Raw genomic sequence first — 17,201 nt, forward strand, 5'->3', positions numbered from 1 at the left:
CACCTCGGGACAGCTGGAGGCTCGGAATCCAGGATCCTTCTCCGGCTTCTAACTTCTGTGTCCCCTCAGGCAAAATCAGTTATGAAAACTCCTCACACCAAGGCCTCCCCAAGGAAGGGAATGCCTGTTACCCCTGCAGCTGCCAGCTCCCAGCCAGGGCAAGTGGGCACACCAGCCCCGTGGAAAACAGGAACAGCGATTTCACCAGCCAGCACGCCATCCGCAGCTGTGGCCAGGGGCACCCAGAGGCCAGAGGAGGACTCGTCAAGCAGCGAAGAATCAGAGAGTGAGGAAGAGACAGCTTCTGTCACAGCTGGGGGTCAGGTGAGGCCAAGTGTGCTTGACTGACTCAGGGCCAGCCCGCTTGTGGTCCTTTGGGTTCCTGTGCCATGGCTCTCTTCCTTGCTATTCTAGGCCGGGCCTGTGGGGAAAAGCCTCCCAGCCAAAGCTGCCTCAGCATCCACCAAAGGGCCCTCAGGGAAAGGGACGGCCCAGGTACTCCCTGGGAAGGCAGGATCTACGGTGGCCCAGGTCAATGCCAAGACACACAAGGACTCAGAGAGCAGTGAGGAAGAATCAGACAGTGAGGAGGCTGCCTCAGCGCCGGCACAGGTGAGACCTAGGAGATGCCAGCCCATCCCACCCACATCAGCACCTAGGGGGGTGGTTGGGGTCGGTTGGTCTGGGCTCTGCTCTTGTCTCCTGCAGCCTCAGCACAGCCTCATTCCCCGTTTTTTACTCTGTCTCCTGTGTGGCCTTTGAGCCCCCACTGAGGCAGTTCCTTATGCTTCCCATAGGCTCTGTTGGGAACCCCGTCTGCCAGGTGCTCCCTTACCTGGGGCGCCTGTGGCCTTAGCCCTCAGAGTTCCCAGGCTAGAAGGGTGGTGTGGGTGTGTACACAGATTATCCCAGCATGGTGCGACAGGGTGAGATAGAGGGCGCCTACCTGGGCTCACAGAACCCAGGGACTGCATCTAGGGGCTTTTTAGGTGAGGCCACTTGGAGGAAGTGTCCTCTAAACGGTGGACTGAGTCAGCCCCGTGACATGGAGTGTTCAGAGCAACCCCAGCCTATGAAGGGCCCAGGGTGGGAAAGCACCTGGTTTGGGTGGGTTGCCCCAGACAGTGCATTCTGGAGGGCTCAGCAGGCAGGCAGTGTGGTGGCCGCGAACAGGGGACTTTGGCGCCTGGGTTCAAGGCCCTGAAAAACAGTGTAATCCATCAGGGCCTCTGTTTCCTCTTCTGTTAATTGAACCCTCTCAGGGTTGAGAATTTAGCGAGGTCTTACCTGCCATACCCAGTAAGGGTCTGCACACAGCTGGCTCTCATCCTGGTGAGGGCAGCCAAGCTGCTGTGCCCCAGAATCCAGGCGACTCCCAGCCTGGGAGAACTGGGCGAGGTGAAGATCGCTCCCTCCCTGCGCTCACCCACCCACCATTCATTATTTTTAATTGTTGCTTTTTTTTTTTTTTTTCAATAACCACTCAGAAATGAGTCATTTCTTTTTTCCCTGTACCAGAGCACACGTTTCTATGGACTTCTTTGGTTCCCCTTTACTATGATCTCTCTACTGAGGTTTTAAACTATGCATGCACCCTCCCAGGGTCTCAGCCCGACAGGCTCCTATCCCCTTTCTCCAAGCTGCAGACACAGTCCAGAGCAAGGTTCGGTATGCCAGTCTCTTCCCATCGGAGCCTCCCGCCTCTACTGTGAGATGGGTGTTCATTTGAATTGGTTTCAGGAGACAGAAATTGGAGTTTAAGTGGGTTGTTTGGTAACGTGCTCCAGCTGAGCCCACCCAGTGAGGGTCAGAGCTGGGCCTCGGCCCCACAGTGCCTGTCTTGGAAGCCTTTTGTCTTTTTCACTTTCTTCTGCCACATCTTTTTTTTTCTTTTTTTTTAAGATTTTATTTATTATTTATTTTTAGAGAGAGGGAAAGGGAAGGAAAAAGAAAGGGAGAGAAACATCAATGTGTGGTTGTCTCTCACACACCCCCTACCGGGGAGCTGGCCCACAACCCAGGCATGTGCTCTGACTGGGAGTCGAACCAGCAACCCTTTGGATCGTAAGCAGGCACTTAGTCCACTGAGCCACACCAGCCAGGGCTCTTCTGCCACATCTTGGCTAAAATCTTTCCAGCCACAGAAATGGTTGTGAGAAATAAACAATTGGTTGCCCCTCATACATGCCCCGACCAGGGATCAAACCTGCAATCTAGGCATGTGCCCTGATAGGGGATCGAACTCACGACCTTTCTGTTTACAGGACGACACCCCAATGCACTGAGCCATGCTGGCCGGGGTTACTTTGGTTTTGCTTTGTTCTTTTTCTAGCTTTTTAAGGTGGCATTTAAATATTTGGTTTTAGCTCTTTCTAATGTAAGAACGTAAAGCTACAAATTTCCCTTTAAGGACTATGTTAGCTTCATCCCATGGATTTTTAAAATGATTTGATTTTTATTTTTATTCTTTGAGCTGTGGGTTTCAAAATAGCGTAATTTCCAAATATCTGGGATTATGCAGACTTCTTTATGTCGTTGATTTCCAGTTTAATCCTGTGGTAGCTGAAGCACATGTCTTGTATGATTTCAGTCTTTGTAAGTTCATTAAGATCTGTGAGTCTTCGGGTTAGTCTCCGTTCTGTCTGCGTAAAAGACACCACTCCCCTGCGGATGGCTTGAGAGCTGTGCTGATGGGTACCTTGGCCTTGAGTCATGCACAGTCTGTGCTTTAGGGGCTTGTCTTTCTTTAAGTCCTGACTCTTCACTTCATTCGTTCCCAGGTGGGTGAGGGCATCTGGGGTGTGGAGGACGTCTTCTGTCCCTGACCAGATGACATCTCTGACAGAGGCAGGGCCTTGCAGTGCTGCCACATTGCTCATTCTGCCTCACATAAGTAGGGCTTGCTTTCCCATGCCTGTCAAGGAGTTTGCTCTTTATTGCTCTCATCTCAGGGTCTGTATTTGCTGGGGACCCTGCAGGCATTTGGGGGATTCCCTAGACTCAATGAACATCAGGTTAAGCTGAAGAAAAACTCAAACAGCAGTGGTTTGGTGTCATGTTCTGCCATCCCCAGTACCTGGCTCCCACCTCATAGACTAAGTTGGCTGCTTACGCTCCAGTTACTACCTCAGCATCCCAGCCAGCCAGAAAGAAGAAGACACATATTTCCTACATGTGTAAGAAAGTTGAATGTGTGCTCAACTTATATTCCATTAGCTAGAACTTAATCACGTGGCTACTAGCCAAAAGGGAGCCTAGCAAACCTTTGCTCTAGGTAGTCTCGTGATTCACACTAAGAAAAGTGCTCACAGTAATGAGTTTCATCATTACATCACATACCCGGAACTGTGAAATCCTGCAAAACTCTCACTTCATCTTCACAACAACCCTGCAGATGGGCCTTATTATTATCCCAGTTTTACGGAAGAGGAACTGAGACCCGTGACGTCAGATGGTCTGAGGAGGAACTGAGACCCGTGACGTCAGATGGTCTGCCCAGGCTCGAGCAGCTGTCAAATGGCAGCACTAGAACCCAGACTCAGGTGTCTGGCTCCAGAATCAGGACTGGGGCCTGACTCCTCCTGCATCTCACCTTCTGCCTTCCGTAATTCCCTTTCCTTCCAGGTGGAGGCCTCAGTAAAAGCCCCTCAGACCAAAACCAGCCCAGCTTCTACCAGAGTGACTTCAGCCAAAGGGGCAGCATCAGCTCCCAGGAAGGTGGTCACTGCAGCTGCTCAAGCCAAACAGGCCAAGGCAAGTGGGACCAGAAGCCACAGGAGGTGCTGGGGGTTGGGTCGGAGAGAAGGGCCAAGCTGTGGCCCTAGCCTGGACAAGGGCCCTGCACAGGCAGGCGTGGCCTCACCACCATCACACTGTGGGTGGGGCTTGACCTGAAAAGAACTCTGCTGTCCACTTCTTTCCCCAATACCGTTACCTCCTCGAAATTCAGGTAAAGCTGCCAGCAAGAACACCCCAGAGAAGTGCCATCTCGGGGAGGAGCCAGGCCCCAGGGCCAGTGGAAGATGACTCAGAGAGCAGTGAGGAAGAGACAGACAGCGAGGGGGTGGCACCCACTCAGGTGAGGCCCAGGGAGGGCAGAGAGCAGCCATGGCTCCCCTCTGTGTCCAGAGCCCTCCCCCCACAGCACAACTGCGCATGCTCCATCCGTCTCCTGTGTCCCTCTGCGTTCCCTCTCCTGATTCTGGTTCTGTCACCCCAGGCAAAACCCTCAGGGAAGACCACCCAGGTCAGGACCGCCTCTGCCCCCACCAAGGGGTCCCCCAGGAAAGGGGCTGACCCAGTACCCCCTGGGAAGACAGGACCCATAGCCTCCCAGACTAGGAAGAAGGAGGAGGACTCAGAGAGCAGCAGCGAGGAGTCGGACAGCAACGGGGAGGCACCGGCAGCTGTGACTCCAGCTCAGGTGAGACCTGATGAGGAAGCAGTACAGTGCTAAGCCTCCACCACCTCAGTCAGAACTTGGGCTCGGGGCCAGGTGGGGAAGGAAGACCAGAGTAAGGCTCTGACTCCAGGAAGGCTTCCATGTCTTCTTCAGTGAAACCTGCTGTCAAAGCTTCCCCATACCAAGGCCTCCCCAATGAAAGGTGTGCTGAGCGCTCCCATATCTACCAAGGCCTCCACCGTTTGAGTGGACACTGGTCCCAAGGAAGGCTAGGCCAGAAACTCCTGCCAATGCACATGAGGCCAAGAATGCAAAGATGTCACAGTCGGAGAGTCGTGGGGAGGCTTGGATGGTGGTGCAGGCACCACAAGACCCTGGGGAGCTGGAGGAAGTCACATCTCCTAGGCCTGGGACCTCACGTCAGCTTGGGCATCTTGCCAGGGAGAGCTCGTCCAGCTTAGTAATGTGAAGCCCGGGGTTCGGGGAGAGGGAAAGAAGACCTGGCTCTTATCGGGGTGATTCTCCCTGTTTGCCTGCAGAAGGCAGCAGGGGGCCATGTCCTGCCAGTGTTCACGGTAACAAACTCCAGGACTCACCGAGCTCAGGTGTGTAATGGGAATGATTGGCACAGTCCTGGTAGAGGGGACAGGTGGCAACAGGCCTTGAGCCATGGTGTCAAGAGAGACAGGAGGGAGTGGTGGCAGCCAGGGCGAACTACAGAGCCCTTCCCCATCCAAGAGGCGATCCCTGTCCGCTCCGGCCACTTGTGACCTTGTAGAAATGTGCCGTCTGTGCGGCTGGGTCTTCCATTTCTGAAGGAGAGCTGGAAGTCCCTGTGCTGGGCCAAGCTCCACCCCCTGGTAGATTTGTTCTCTTTATGAGCCCCAAGCACCAAGGAGCTGTGAAGTGCTCCTAGCACTACCCTCCGCTCAGTGCATCAGCCAACTGTTGAGCCCTCTGTCTCGCTGATAGAGGTAAGAGGATCAAAGATGGTGGCCCTGACCACAAGGCTTTTACAGTCTGTAGGGCAAGACAAGGTGACTGGGTTTTTGGAGAATGTTCTGGTAGGGTCTGTCTAATGGAGCTGGGAGAACAGGTCTCTGAGAGGCCGGAAGAGGAGGTGATAGCACAGAGCTGGAAGGGAGACCTGGAGCCCACCAGACCCTAGAGTGAAGACAGGCACTCCAGGTGCCAGGCAGTGTGGAGGGTACAAGTGTGTGCCAGGGGCGGGGCTGGGGGTGTGAAGTCAGTGGGGGTCAGCCAAGGCCAGCTGTCGGGCAGCAGGCCCTGCCAGTGGCTTGTTCCCAGTGCCATTTTGGAGGCCTCCTTGCCCCAGCCATATTTTGGCTTGTGCAGCTTCCTTTTTTTCTTTTTAAAGTTTTAAATGAGTTGCTGTATCTGCCAGGATGTCCTATCTGCAGAAGCGAACCTAATTCACAAGAGCTTGGGTGGTAAGGGGATAGGTTATCTCCTGGCGTGCCAAGTCCCAGGGTGAGGCTGCCGTACATGTGGCTCCTTCACCACCGCATCGCTGGTGACCCAGATTTCTTCCAGCTCTGCTTCACCTGCCTCATTGTCACAGCAGGGCTGCAGCGTCTCCTGAAGAGCTAGGAAAGCCCCCAGCCTACTTCCCCTCTCCTTGTCTTCTTGATCTAAGGCACGAGCTCCCTTCACCCTCCTCCCTCCCAAAGCCACTCACCAATCACTGAAGAAAGGCCTGTGGTTCCCGGGATTGGCTGGGAGAAGGGGCCGCCCTCCCCAAAGCCTGGGGTGGGAACCACCAGAACAGAGCTGGGGTTCTGTTAGCAGGGAAGACACCAGCATGGTGGTTGCAGTGTGCATTTTAGTTGACCCATTTTAAAATCGGGAAGTGACACATGCAAATCAGGCTCTTGTAGCTTCTCTTGAGAAACTGGACACCTAGGCCTCACTTTGCCGGCTGGGCTGAGTAGTGGGTGGTGGGGCCTTAGTGGCATTTGGGAAGCGCAGGCTGCCCTCTCTCTCCACCTCTGGCCCCTGACTGCAGATTCCACCTTGCCTGCCCCACGCACTTATGCCAGCCCAGCACGCAGGGGTGACAGCCTTAGCCAGCTCTAGCTCCTGCTTTTACCTGAGGGCAAGTTACAGCCAGGTGTGAACTGTGCTGGGGCCACTGGCTCACCCCTGCAACCCTTCCCCAGCCTGCTGTCACCTCATGCAGATGCCCGGCAGCACTTAGTCCCCAGGTTTTGTCTTACTCGTACATCCCTTTCAAGTTCAGAGTCAGTGCTGGCAGGAGGATGAGCAAGTGAAGGCCTGTGTGTCCAGTGGCTGTGGGCCATACTGGACCAGCAGCCCTTGTGCCCGTTCATGGGTCCCGTGTCCTCCCCCCACCACTAGCCATGTGCTTGTAGGAAGGAGCCACGCTGCCTTCCCTGGGTCGTTGCTCACTGGCCGTGGTTGCCCGGTCCCTAGGTTGTGCTCTGCCTCAGCTAACTCCCTCCTCCCCCACCATGTGCTTATCCCCTCAGAAGGAGAGTAACTCCAAAACTGCCAGAAGCAAGGCACTAGCCCCAGCACCCTCAGAGAAGAACACTGGGGAGCCCTCGGAGAGCAGTGACGAGGAGCTGCCAGCGAGCCAGGTGGGCCGAACCTTCTCTCTAAGCTTCTCTCTCTGAGCTGCAGGCCCAGAGCTGGGCTGGTGGCCAGTGGGGGTCAAGGGCGGAGTGTTCCCATTTAAACAGCACTTCACAGTCTCCAGAGCTCATCCCTCTGTTCTGTCACATCCATCGTCACAGTGACCCCTACCCCACAGAGGGCCACAGTGGGGTAGGCAGCAGAGTGCCACTGAACACCCAGGCTTCAGAGCCAGAACAGCGTAGGGCCAGAGCAGGCTCTCCTGCCACCAGCCCTGTGACCCTGGGCACGCCCAACCATGCTGAGGCCAGGGAGGCTCGGCTATGAACTGGCAGGGGGGCGCCCCCTCTCCTGAGTCCATGCCCTGGCGCAGGCGCACAGCACACCGCCGGAAAGCAGGAGCCCACGCCTGCAGTGGGTGCGTGGTGTTGCCCATTTGCCACCAGGAAATCAAGGCCCTCTGAGGTAAAGGGATTTCCCGGAACCCTCATGGCCCATGAGAAGCTGGGGAAGGGGCAAACACTGGTCCTCAGCCCCCCCCACCCCCCGTGTTTCCCTGCTTCCTGTTTGGGACCGAGAGTCCTTTTTGCAGGGCTTGTCATTATCCCATGGGCCTGGCCTGAGAGCCACTCGGGCATCTGTGGCCCATCCTCAAATGCTCTGCTGCTGCGATCATCCTCCCCAGATAATACCTTGAGGGAGGGACCCAGCCCACCTGTCTCCCCAGCTCACAGGCCCATGTCTGCTGGGCTGGTGTCCAGGCTTCCATGGGAACCCCAGGCCTTGGGGCAGAGAGCTCTGCCCTTTGCCCTCCCCTAACCCCAAGCTCCTGGAAGCTTCTGTCAAGCCCCTCAGGGATGCTGCAGTCCTGCAACTGCCCGACCAGTCAGGTCGCTCTCCATCTCCCCTCACAGGTCACACCACATGCTAACCCATGTGTCAGCGAGGTCCGCTGCTGCTGGCACACCCAGTGGTGGGCTGCTCACGGCCTTTCTCTTCTCAGTAGCACAGGTTGCAAAAATGACCACGAGCCACACCAGGTAGCATTACCAACCATGTCCTGTGTGCCAGGCTCTGTGCTAAGCCCCGGACTTGCATTACTGTTTAGTCCCCATGATAAGCCTATGAGGAGCATAGCTCCTTCCATTATTCCCACTTTAAGGAGGAAGGAAAGAGGCTCAGGGGGAGCACGTGAGCTGTCCCAGTGTGACACGGCGATAACAAGTGGACAGACCTGGGGCTGGAACCCAGGCCACCGCACTCCAACCCCTCCCTGACCCTGCGTAGGCACTCACCTCTCTAGGGAAGGAGCTGAGGGGGGCGTGGGCGCTGTCCTCAGCAGAGGCTGCCTCCTCCTCCAGGAGCTAAACAGCTGGGAGGGAGGGGGCCACTTCCCCTTCTCCGCGGGGGCAGACTAACACAATTAAAATGAACATCATGCTTAAACTGAAACATTTAATTGGTACGTTAGTCCTGAAGATTCTGGAGTCCCTATTTAAAAAGAAGGAAAGACGCCTGCGGTTTGCACACACCCCCCCCCCAGAGGATTCAGGGGACAGGCACAGCCTGGGGAACCTGCTGCCCCCTCCGAACTGGGGGATTTGTAGCTCCTTAGTGCCCAGCTCACTAATTATGATTATTATCGTTATTGTGCTTTTATCAGGCACTTTCCCATGGACAAGTTTTGCTCTGTTTTTATTATGAGCCTATCAGTGGGGGAAAGAGATCGATGCTGGGGTGGTGCGCAGAGCCCCTGGCTAGGACGTGGGTAGGAGATTGTGGCTTCATTCCCAAGCCCCCTCACTGTGCCTCAGTCTCCCCACCTGTAGGGGATGGGGCCCACCCTCTTGCTTTGAGAGGGACTTCAAGGGGGTGGTCTGTGGCTCAGCCCATGGTGCTGGCATCGGCCCCAGGCCAGAGTGTGTGTTGGGGCTTGGCAAACGGCCCTTCCCTCAAAGCTTCAGATTGAGCACAGAGAAAAGGAAGACCTTGCCCGACCCTCATGGCTCAGTGGGCTGAGCGTTCAGGGCACGTGCCCGGGTTCGGGCCAGGTCCCCAGTTGGGGGTGTGCCAAAGGCAACCCAGAGATGTTTCTCATACCCCTCTCTTTTTCCCTCCCTCTCCCTCTCTCTAAAAATAATGGGAAATCTTTTAAAAAGAAGAAAGGCCTGAAAGAAACCAAATTAGGGTATTCAATCAGAGGCTTAGCGTGGTTGGCCCTGGAAGGAGCTCCTGTCTGGTACCTGAAGAGCTGACTTCCAGCCCTGGCTCTTGCACCAGTTCCCAGGTCACCCTGGGGGAGGCCACCCACCCTCTCTGAGCCTCAGTCCCCTCGCCCCCAGGGGTGAGAGTCCCAGAGAGTGGGGTTTCTCAGCGCCCTGGGGTGGGGCTGGCCTGGGCGTGTTAGCCAGCCCCAGACCGTTCGGAGAGGCTCTTGGAGAAGAACTGCCCTCCACAGCGTGCCACCCTGGGTGCCTTCATGGCTGTGTCCCCTGCCCAGGATCAGCAGCCCCGGCTCCTCAGCTCCCTACCACCACTCTGCCAAAGGCCGTTGTGAGGGCCAGAGTGAGGGCACGGCTGTGAGGGGCTCAGCCTGACCCAAGGAGGTGAGCGCTGCCCCCAGGTTTGGTGCTGCAGCCGTCAGACCTGCAGCAGGAAGGGAGTCCCTGGCTCCCTCTGGTTCCTCACTGCCCGGCTGCCCACATGGAGGCACAGCTCAGTGTTTAGGCTGACTTGCCTTCCCATGAGCCTTTCTAACCACCGCAGCAGAAGGGCCCTCGTCACCGCCACCCAGGTGTGCTGTGCTTTGCAATTTCTAAATCATCCGAGCCCCTCTGGTGAGTGAGCGCAGGCTGATGTTACTAACAGGTGAGAAGCTGAAGCACAAAGCGGCTTGACCACACAGTGAGGTCATGGCAGAGGTAGGGTCAGAAGCAGGTTTCAGCCATGGTCATCTTGTGCCACTGTACTCCCCCCACCCGCCCTGTGGAGCCCAGAGGCAGGGCGGCCGGCGTGGGCTGGTGGAATGAGGAGGAGGCAGTTTTTGGTGCTGAGCTGCTTTTAACATCCCAGACGCTATTGTTTGCCTCGGTGGGTTCGTTGCCTCCCCTCGTCCCCGACAATCTGTTCCTCTGTCTTCTTGCATATATATAGATTCCCCCTCCCTCAGCTGTAAGCCTTCTCCCACTTTCCATCCTTCTCTGTTTCATCACGTGGGCAGGAAGGCTCTGGAAGCGGCAGATCCAAGCAGCCGCGGGGGAGGCTGTTTGGCAGGGGTAGGAAGGGTCCGAGCCCAGCAGAGCTTCCACCCTCCGGCGGAGCCTCTCTGCTTTACTTTTCACTTCTCCTCTCCCTCAGCACCCTGCGGGCAAGGTGTGGAGTCAGGCTCCGGGAGGGAGGCAGGCAGGCTAGTGTCCTGGAGGAGACCTGGGTCCCAGACCGTGCCCTCGAAGCTCCCTCCTGCTGCCCTCAGTCTCCCCGCTGGCCCAAGAGGGAGCAGAACTAGGCCGAGGCCTGACCTTTGGGGAACGGAAGGCAGGCTCACACCCCTGGCTCGTGGCTGTGTGTGCAGCGCAGGCAGTGGTCACACTCTCCGGGGCTGTGGTTCCCAGGCTGGTCCACAGAATGCCAGGGAGCAGCTGCTGCTTCCCCGCCTTGGAATGTCTTACTGGAAAATTTAAAGCGCACCCGCAGACAGACCAACAACCCCCACGTGCCCTCCCCAGCCTTGGCAGTCCTGAACTCAGGACTGGCCCTTTTACCTAAACCCTTCACTCGGTTAGTCACCTTCTTAAAGCACAACAGTAGCACAGTAGCACACCTAAAAGTCGACCTGCCCCGTCAAATGTGTCCCAGTTTCCCTCATTGTCATGAATGCCTTTTGTTTTATGTGTGTGTTCACACACGGGGCCACACTGCTCTGGGGCCTCTCGGTGCTAACCTGTTGGCTTTTCCCTGGGCAGTCAGTTTGTTGAAGCCATGGGGTTGGCGTGGCCAGGTTGCTGCGTCCTGGGCCACAACTCGATAGACTGCATCAGGATCTGGGGTGGGACAGCTCCGCCCGACAACCCCCGGGGGGGGGGGGGGGGTGCGTCACCATGCAGCAGGTGCCTGTCTCTGAGGTCAGCTGTGTGGCCTCGGGCAGCTCCCTTCCCCTCAGTGGATTTGTGGTTTTCCCACCCGCCGACCTCAGGGGTTCATGGTGAGGGTCAGATAGGCTCTCGGGGGCGGGGCGGGGCGGGGCCTAAGCAGGCGCAGGCCGGGAGTGAGCGCGAGGGCCCCGGGAAGCGAGCCTGGGTCGGCCTCTGTCCGGCCACCCTGAGCTTTCAGGACCCCTTGCCTTATAACACCCTTCCCTGCCCCACTTGCCCTCCCCTGGCCCAGCCTTTAATCACTGGGGGGGTGTTTTTTGTTTTTGTTTTTCAAGGTGATTAAAACCCCTCTGATTTTTGTCGACCCTAATCGTAGTCCAGCTGTCCAGGCTGCAGGCGCCCCGAGGAAGGCCCGGGCCTCGGAGAGCACAGCCAGGAGCTCCTCCTCCGAGAGCGAGGATAAGGACGTGGTCCCCGCCACACAGTGCTTGACTCCCGGTGAGCGTGGGGGTGCACGTGGGCCACCACCAAGGGCTGAGTCTCGTGCTGCAGCCACCCAGCTCAGCTGGGAGGGGCTGCCCGCACACGCCCAGAGGGCCAAGGCTGCTGGCAGGGTCACTGAGCAAGTTGGTCAGGAGGGGCTTAGGACAGGGTCTCTGGGCACTGCATTGGCTCATCCACTGAGGGGCTGGCTCAGGAGAAATACTTGCCAGAGCTTCTCTGTACCAGCTCCAACAGGCAGAACCCAGACCAGCAGCACCATGTGGCAGGGACCAGGTTTCTATATAGTCAAAGGATGAGCTTTATCACACCTGCCTGCCTGAACGTGGAGAGGGCTGTGAGGTGGTGGTGAGCCTCCCATTCCCAGTGGCATGTAAAGGGGATTAGGTAATCCCTAAACTCTAGACAGTGCAGGGAAGGATTCCATCCACCAGCAGGAGATGGGACCACATCTGGGATTTGATATTTGCGAATCTGTGATTCTACCAGTGATAGCAAGAAAATGGTGAATTACTATTATTTTTATGACATCCTTTAATGAGGATATTAATATCTAGTTTTGGTAGGCTAATTTAGAAATACAAACTAGTGCAAAAAAAAAAAACATTACTTACAATCCCACTGGAATAATTACTGTTAACTTTTTATAACTGATAACTTTACAAAAACATAAGCTATACCTAAGTATTTTTAGTGAGACCATGCTGCACAAACGCTAGGTACTCTTTACTTGCTGATGCTGTGGCATTACATACTTACCTCGTGACTCCTGCTGGCTGCAAAGTGGTCCTCGACTGGGCATGCCGTGCTTTTTGCCAGGACCACGTCGAAGGAAGCTGAGGGCTTTGTTCGGGCCCTGCTTGGGCTTTTTTACATAGTGTTAGAGCGAGCAGTGTGTAATTGAGCCTTCACAAGTGGCCATAGCGATCCTCACAAGAGACTGTTTGAACTACGTGGACAGTCTCGGCAGCCAGGCTGGCCAAGGGAGAGCAGCGTGGAGAACTGAAGTGTCCGGAGGGGATAAGGAGAAAGGCAGGGTCACCTCCCCAGCAGCCATGTGACCTCCCTGGGCCTTGTGACATGGAGATATGCCAGCTCCTGCTTGGAAGTCTTGGGGAGGACACCACACAGGCTTCTCCTGCATGAGCCCTGAGCACTGCGCCAGGTCCTGGGAGGGCTGGTAGATTGGGTGTTGCCACAGCTGGGGAGTCCATGGGGCTCTGTGTCCTGATGGGCACTGTATCCCGCTCCGTTTCAGCTGTGAGAACCAACATGGTGACCGTGCCCACAGTCCACCCAAGGACGACCCTTGGAGCCAGTGTTGGGGCCGGCAGCAGTGAGGTGTCTGGTCAGGTGACAGAAGGCAAGAAGCAGGAGGCACCTGCCACTCAGGTATGTGGCAGGTGAGGGAGTGCCCTGCCCTCGTGCCCCTATGTTCCCACACCCAGTGCCGCTGGAGAGGTAGCCGTTCCTCACAGCCAGATCCCTCCTGCGCTCTGGCTGCACCGACCGAGCTCCCAGGTGACCTTGGAGTGGTCAGGAACGGCAGTCTGGGAACGGCAGTCTGGGAACATGGCACTAGGCAGCGCCACTGCCGCCCATGAGTCCCTCACCAGCCTTTCCGGCGTGGTTGGGCTTTTTTTTGGTGGTGGTGGTTTTTTTCCTCCTAGTTTTGAGATGCCGAGGGTAAAAGTGGTCCTTTGTCACTGCTCATAGTAGTGACTTAACTTCCCAGCCTTCATCATTTGTAGTGTACTTTTCTTTGGTCCTTGCCTGAATCTAAAAACAGACCGGGAGAGCTGATGGTTCCAGTCTCTTGCTCTTTGGGCCGTACCAGTTTGTTTACCTGTTTCCTCACCCTGTCTCTCGGAGAGGACAAGAGAGGGTGGGGGAGGCTGAGCAGGAGTGGGGCACCCCCAGCTCACAGGGGTTCCTCACAGCTGGGAGGGCATCTGGGGTGTGGGCACTGCATGTACTCGGCCAGCAGATGGTGCTGAGCCTCTGTCCATGCGGGCCACGGGAACGTGGCAGGGACAGGACAGGGAGGTCGCCACCCCCATGGAGTTCCCACATGAGGCTCAGTGGTGGCTATGAAAGAAGGAAACCAAAAACCAAGTGCTCACTAACTGGCGGGTGATTGGAAGGAAGCAGTGTTAGCTAGAGAACGATGGAGGGCGAGCGACTGCAGAGCAGATGGGCTGGGAAGGCCTCCTCGAGGAGGTGATGGGGAAACGGGAGCAGCAGCCAGGCCAGCAAGCTGGGGAGTACTCCAGGCAGGGGAACCCAAGTGCAGAGACCCTGTAGGGAAGGGTATGGGGGTCGGAGAGCTAGAGAAAGCAGTGTGGGGTGAGGGCTGTGGGGATGCTGCAGGGCAGTTGGCAGCCAGGAGCTTTACGTTGAGGAGGCACGCCCGGCCCTCTCTCCCTAAATGCTGGTGGGCATGGGAAGCAGGAGCGGCATGAGGGCAACTGTTGAGGAGGCTGCTGCCTCCACCAGGCTAGAGGCTTGTCCCCAGTGGAGGCTCCGATTGAGTGGTGGGCGCTGGGAGTGTTTTTGGAGCCTCTGAGAATGCTGTGATAAGAGCTCATCATCCAAAGCTTGGCAGCATTTCCTGCCCGGATGGTGGCATGGCCTCTTGGACCCCCTCCTCAGTCCCCACTGCAGCCCCATGGCTCCCTGCAGATACAGGTCCCCTCCTACCGCAGCAAGATGAGATCTGACCAGGGGGTGGCAGAACTGACACCTGAGAACCCAGGAGTCTCAGGGCTGCCTTTGGCTGTCCACAGGTGACAAAGAGGAACCTGGCTAACCTCCCGCTGACCCAGGCTGCCCTGAAGGTCCTTGCACAGAAAGCCAGTGAGGCACAGCCTCCTGCCGCCAAAGCCCCATCTTCAAGTGGGGTAAGCTGGGGAGCCTGGGTTGTGGGCCCTACCCTGGGGGGACAGGGATCAGAGACACAGAGGGTAGAAGGGAGGCCCGGGCAGGGGCCCGGGTTCCAGCATCAGCAGTGACCTGCCCCACGACCTCAGCATGTGTGCGCTCGCATCACCAGGCTGCAGCTGCTGTTGGAGAGAGCCGCGGAGGGTTAAGTGAGGCCTGTGTGCGCAGCAGCCCACCTGGTGTCTGGCCCTTGACCGAGGTGTTCAGTAAGCATCAGATCTCATTTTCCCTAATTTTTCCTTCCACCTTCTCCTTTCACCGAATTAGATTGACAGTGCTCTGGGAACAGTCCCCGTGGCGAGTCCCCAGAGCACCCCTGCAAAAGCCAGCAAACTAAGAAAGCCCAAGGTTCCTGCGTTCCAGCCAACCACAGCCCCTCCCTTGGGATGCCCCAAAGCCAAGGCCTCTGGGACCTCAGAGGACAGCGACAGCGGCAGCAGCTCTTCAGGGAGCAAGGAGGATGCTGAGAGGCCCCAGGCAGCCCTGCTGACCCACAGGCCGGGTGAGGGTCTCAGGAGGGAAAGGCTGGGTGGGCCCAGGAGGGGAGTGGTAGCCTGGTAGAGGGCTAGGCTCAGGCCTCTGCTCTGTGTCTCCAGTCGCTCTGTCCCCTTGGCCCAGTCATCCCACACTGGGCTTCAGTCTCCCCATCTGTACAGCCCCTTGAGGAAGGTGGTCCAGACCCGGTCAGAGACCCTCTGGTGCTGCCGTTTGACCACTCCCAACTCTGCAGTCAGGCTCCTATACCTGACCCCACCAAAATGCAGGGCCAGCCCACCCCCTACCCGAGAAAAGCAGAGAAGGGGAAGTGGGCTTCAGCAATCAGCACGGAAGGCTTTGGCATTCAGGTATCTCACTGGAACGCTGTGACTGCACGGGAGGGTGAGGTACATACAGAGAGGCCCAGCCACCCCGAGGGCTCTGCCTGACCCAGCTGGCAGGGGGCACCTAGGACTCCCAACAGGATACCTGTGCTCCCCCAGTAGGTCCGGCGCCCCCCGGGAATGAGACCTTGGTGGAGGAGACCACAGCGGAGTCCAGCGAGGAGGAGGTGGAAGGGCCCTCCCAGGTAACTGCAAGGGGGAGGGCTGGCAACCTGGGGGTCCTGGGCCAGGAGCCCCAGGTGAGAGGTCTGGGCCCTTCTCCCAGCGACCCTGAGCAGGGTCCTGTCTGTGTGGAGCCGGGCTGAGCCCTCCCTCAAGGATCCGTTTCAGCACAAAGCCATGAGTAGCTGACTCCTGGAGTCTGTACCCTGACGTGAGGTGATTCCCAGATAAAAACAGTCCTTAACAGATGGGATTTCTTTTAAGGTTATCTTCTGCTCATGGCAAGCATGTGATTTTCCATTTGCACTAGTAATAAGAATATTTCCGTTTTAAATGTGCCCGTCTAAAGTATGTACTCATTAAAACAGCACAGGAGGCACACACAAAGAGCTGGTGTCCCCATGACCCAGGCCGAGGGGGCTGACCCTGAGCTCAGGGGTCACCAGGCCAGTTGCTTTACAGTAGGCTGCACTCAGGCTGGTGGGGTAGAGTCCCGGCCTTTTTCACAGTGGGCTTCTTCAGTCTCTCCTCTCAGGTTTTGTGATCCCTGGGCTGACCCCAGGCAATTCCCAGGCTGCAAAGGCCACTCCTAAGCCAGACTGCAACCCCTCGGTTTCCGCTCCTCCGGCCTCCAGTGATGCCCCGGATGGCAGGCGGAAAGTGGGGCCACAGCAAGCAGCAGACCCTATGTCCCCTAAGACAGGTAAGTTGGGGGACACAGGAGGGACAAGGCAGTGGCCTCCTTATTTCCCTCCCTCAGATATAGTCCCACCAATGTGGTCGTATCTGTCACCAGGGCTTCTCCAAGTGAGGCCTGGGTCCTCTGGTCTGGGGCCGCTCAGAAGTCGGGTTCTCCAGCCCCGGAGCTGCTGGTACACCCAGTAGGAAGACCCCCGCTGTAGCGGAAGTGCACCTTGACTTGTGAATGCAGGCCTTGGCTCTCTCTAGCTGACCCTGTTGACCTTTCCCCCTAACACGTGGGCTCATGGCGTGGGGCCTGGGCAGTCAGGGAGCAAAGACGAAGGACAGGAGCCACGTCAGAGGAGTCTCTAGCACATGGCGAAGGCCCTGGTCGATGGGCTGGCTTTCTCTAAAGCCTCACACGAGCCCCAGGCCACTGGCGGCCTCTGTGTTGTGACCACAGAGGGCAGGGGTGCTGCATTCTCTGTGTCCGGGCGTGACAAACATAGGAAGTAGTCACGCGCTACCCCGGGGGCAGGCTGGAACGCCTGGGTCATCCGGCCTGGGGCATCTGCCACCCTGACTGCCAGAGCCAAGCGGTGGTCGTCTCAGTTGGGCACACCTTGGGACTGCTCTGGGGGCTCCTCAGCCTTGGTGTTGTGGGAGTTTATAAACAGGAAGCAGAGACATGGTCTGCGGGGAAAGAGGTTGTCAGGGCCAACTGTGCCTGCCTCAGTTTCCCCGCCACCCGACTCCTGCCCTTGCTAGGAAGCACTGAAGGAGTGAATTGGAGCGCTTTCTGTCCTGGGCACCCTCTGCTCAGCGTGCCCTGCGGGCCAGACCACTGAGCACCTCTTAGGGCCCAGCATGTGGGAGGGCTGTGGCCCAAGGCCCCCAGGGAGCAGCAGGGAGCGGGACCTGCCTGTC

At 57.2% G+C, this 17,201-nt stretch overlaps 1 protein-coding gene across 4 annotated transcripts in view; it reads left to right on the forward strand.

The window, feature by feature from the left end:
* TCOF1 (treacle ribosome biogenesis factor 1) overlaps nucleotides 1-17,201 on the forward strand; it is a 35,349-nt gene that overhangs the window by 14,147 nt on the left and 4,001 nt on the right. For 2 of the 4 annotated variants that reach the window (XM_053926928.2, XM_053926929.2), the window contains exons 14-25: nucleotides 70-324; nucleotides 415-612; nucleotides 3,625-3,753; nucleotides 3,950-4,078; nucleotides 4,220-4,423; nucleotides 6,913-7,023; nucleotides 11,445-11,607; nucleotides 12,869-13,002; nucleotides 14,397-14,510; nucleotides 14,818-15,052; nucleotides 15,531-15,616; nucleotides 16,116-16,296. In XM_053926928.2, coding sequence (XP_053782903.1) covers nucleotides 70-324; nucleotides 415-612; nucleotides 3,625-3,753; nucleotides 3,950-4,078; nucleotides 4,220-4,423; nucleotides 6,913-7,023; nucleotides 11,445-11,607; nucleotides 12,869-13,002; nucleotides 14,397-14,510; nucleotides 14,818-15,052; nucleotides 15,531-15,616; nucleotides 16,116-16,296 — 1,939 coding nt within the window. Of the gene's footprint in view, nucleotides 1-69; nucleotides 325-414; nucleotides 613-3,624; nucleotides 3,754-3,949; nucleotides 4,079-4,219; nucleotides 4,424-6,912; nucleotides 7,024-11,444; nucleotides 11,608-12,868; nucleotides 13,003-14,396; nucleotides 14,511-14,817; nucleotides 15,053-15,530; nucleotides 15,617-16,115; nucleotides 16,297-17,201 lie in introns of those variants that run through there. The other 2 variants (XM_053926930.2, XM_053926931.1) reach the window with 2 other exon arrangements.

This window comes from Desmodus rotundus, chromosome 6, assembly GCF_022682495.2.
Source record: "Desmodus rotundus isolate HL8 chromosome 6, HLdesRot8A.1, whole genome shotgun sequence".
NCBI lineage: Eukaryota > Metazoa > Chordata > Mammalia > Chiroptera > Phyllostomidae > Desmodus > Desmodus rotundus.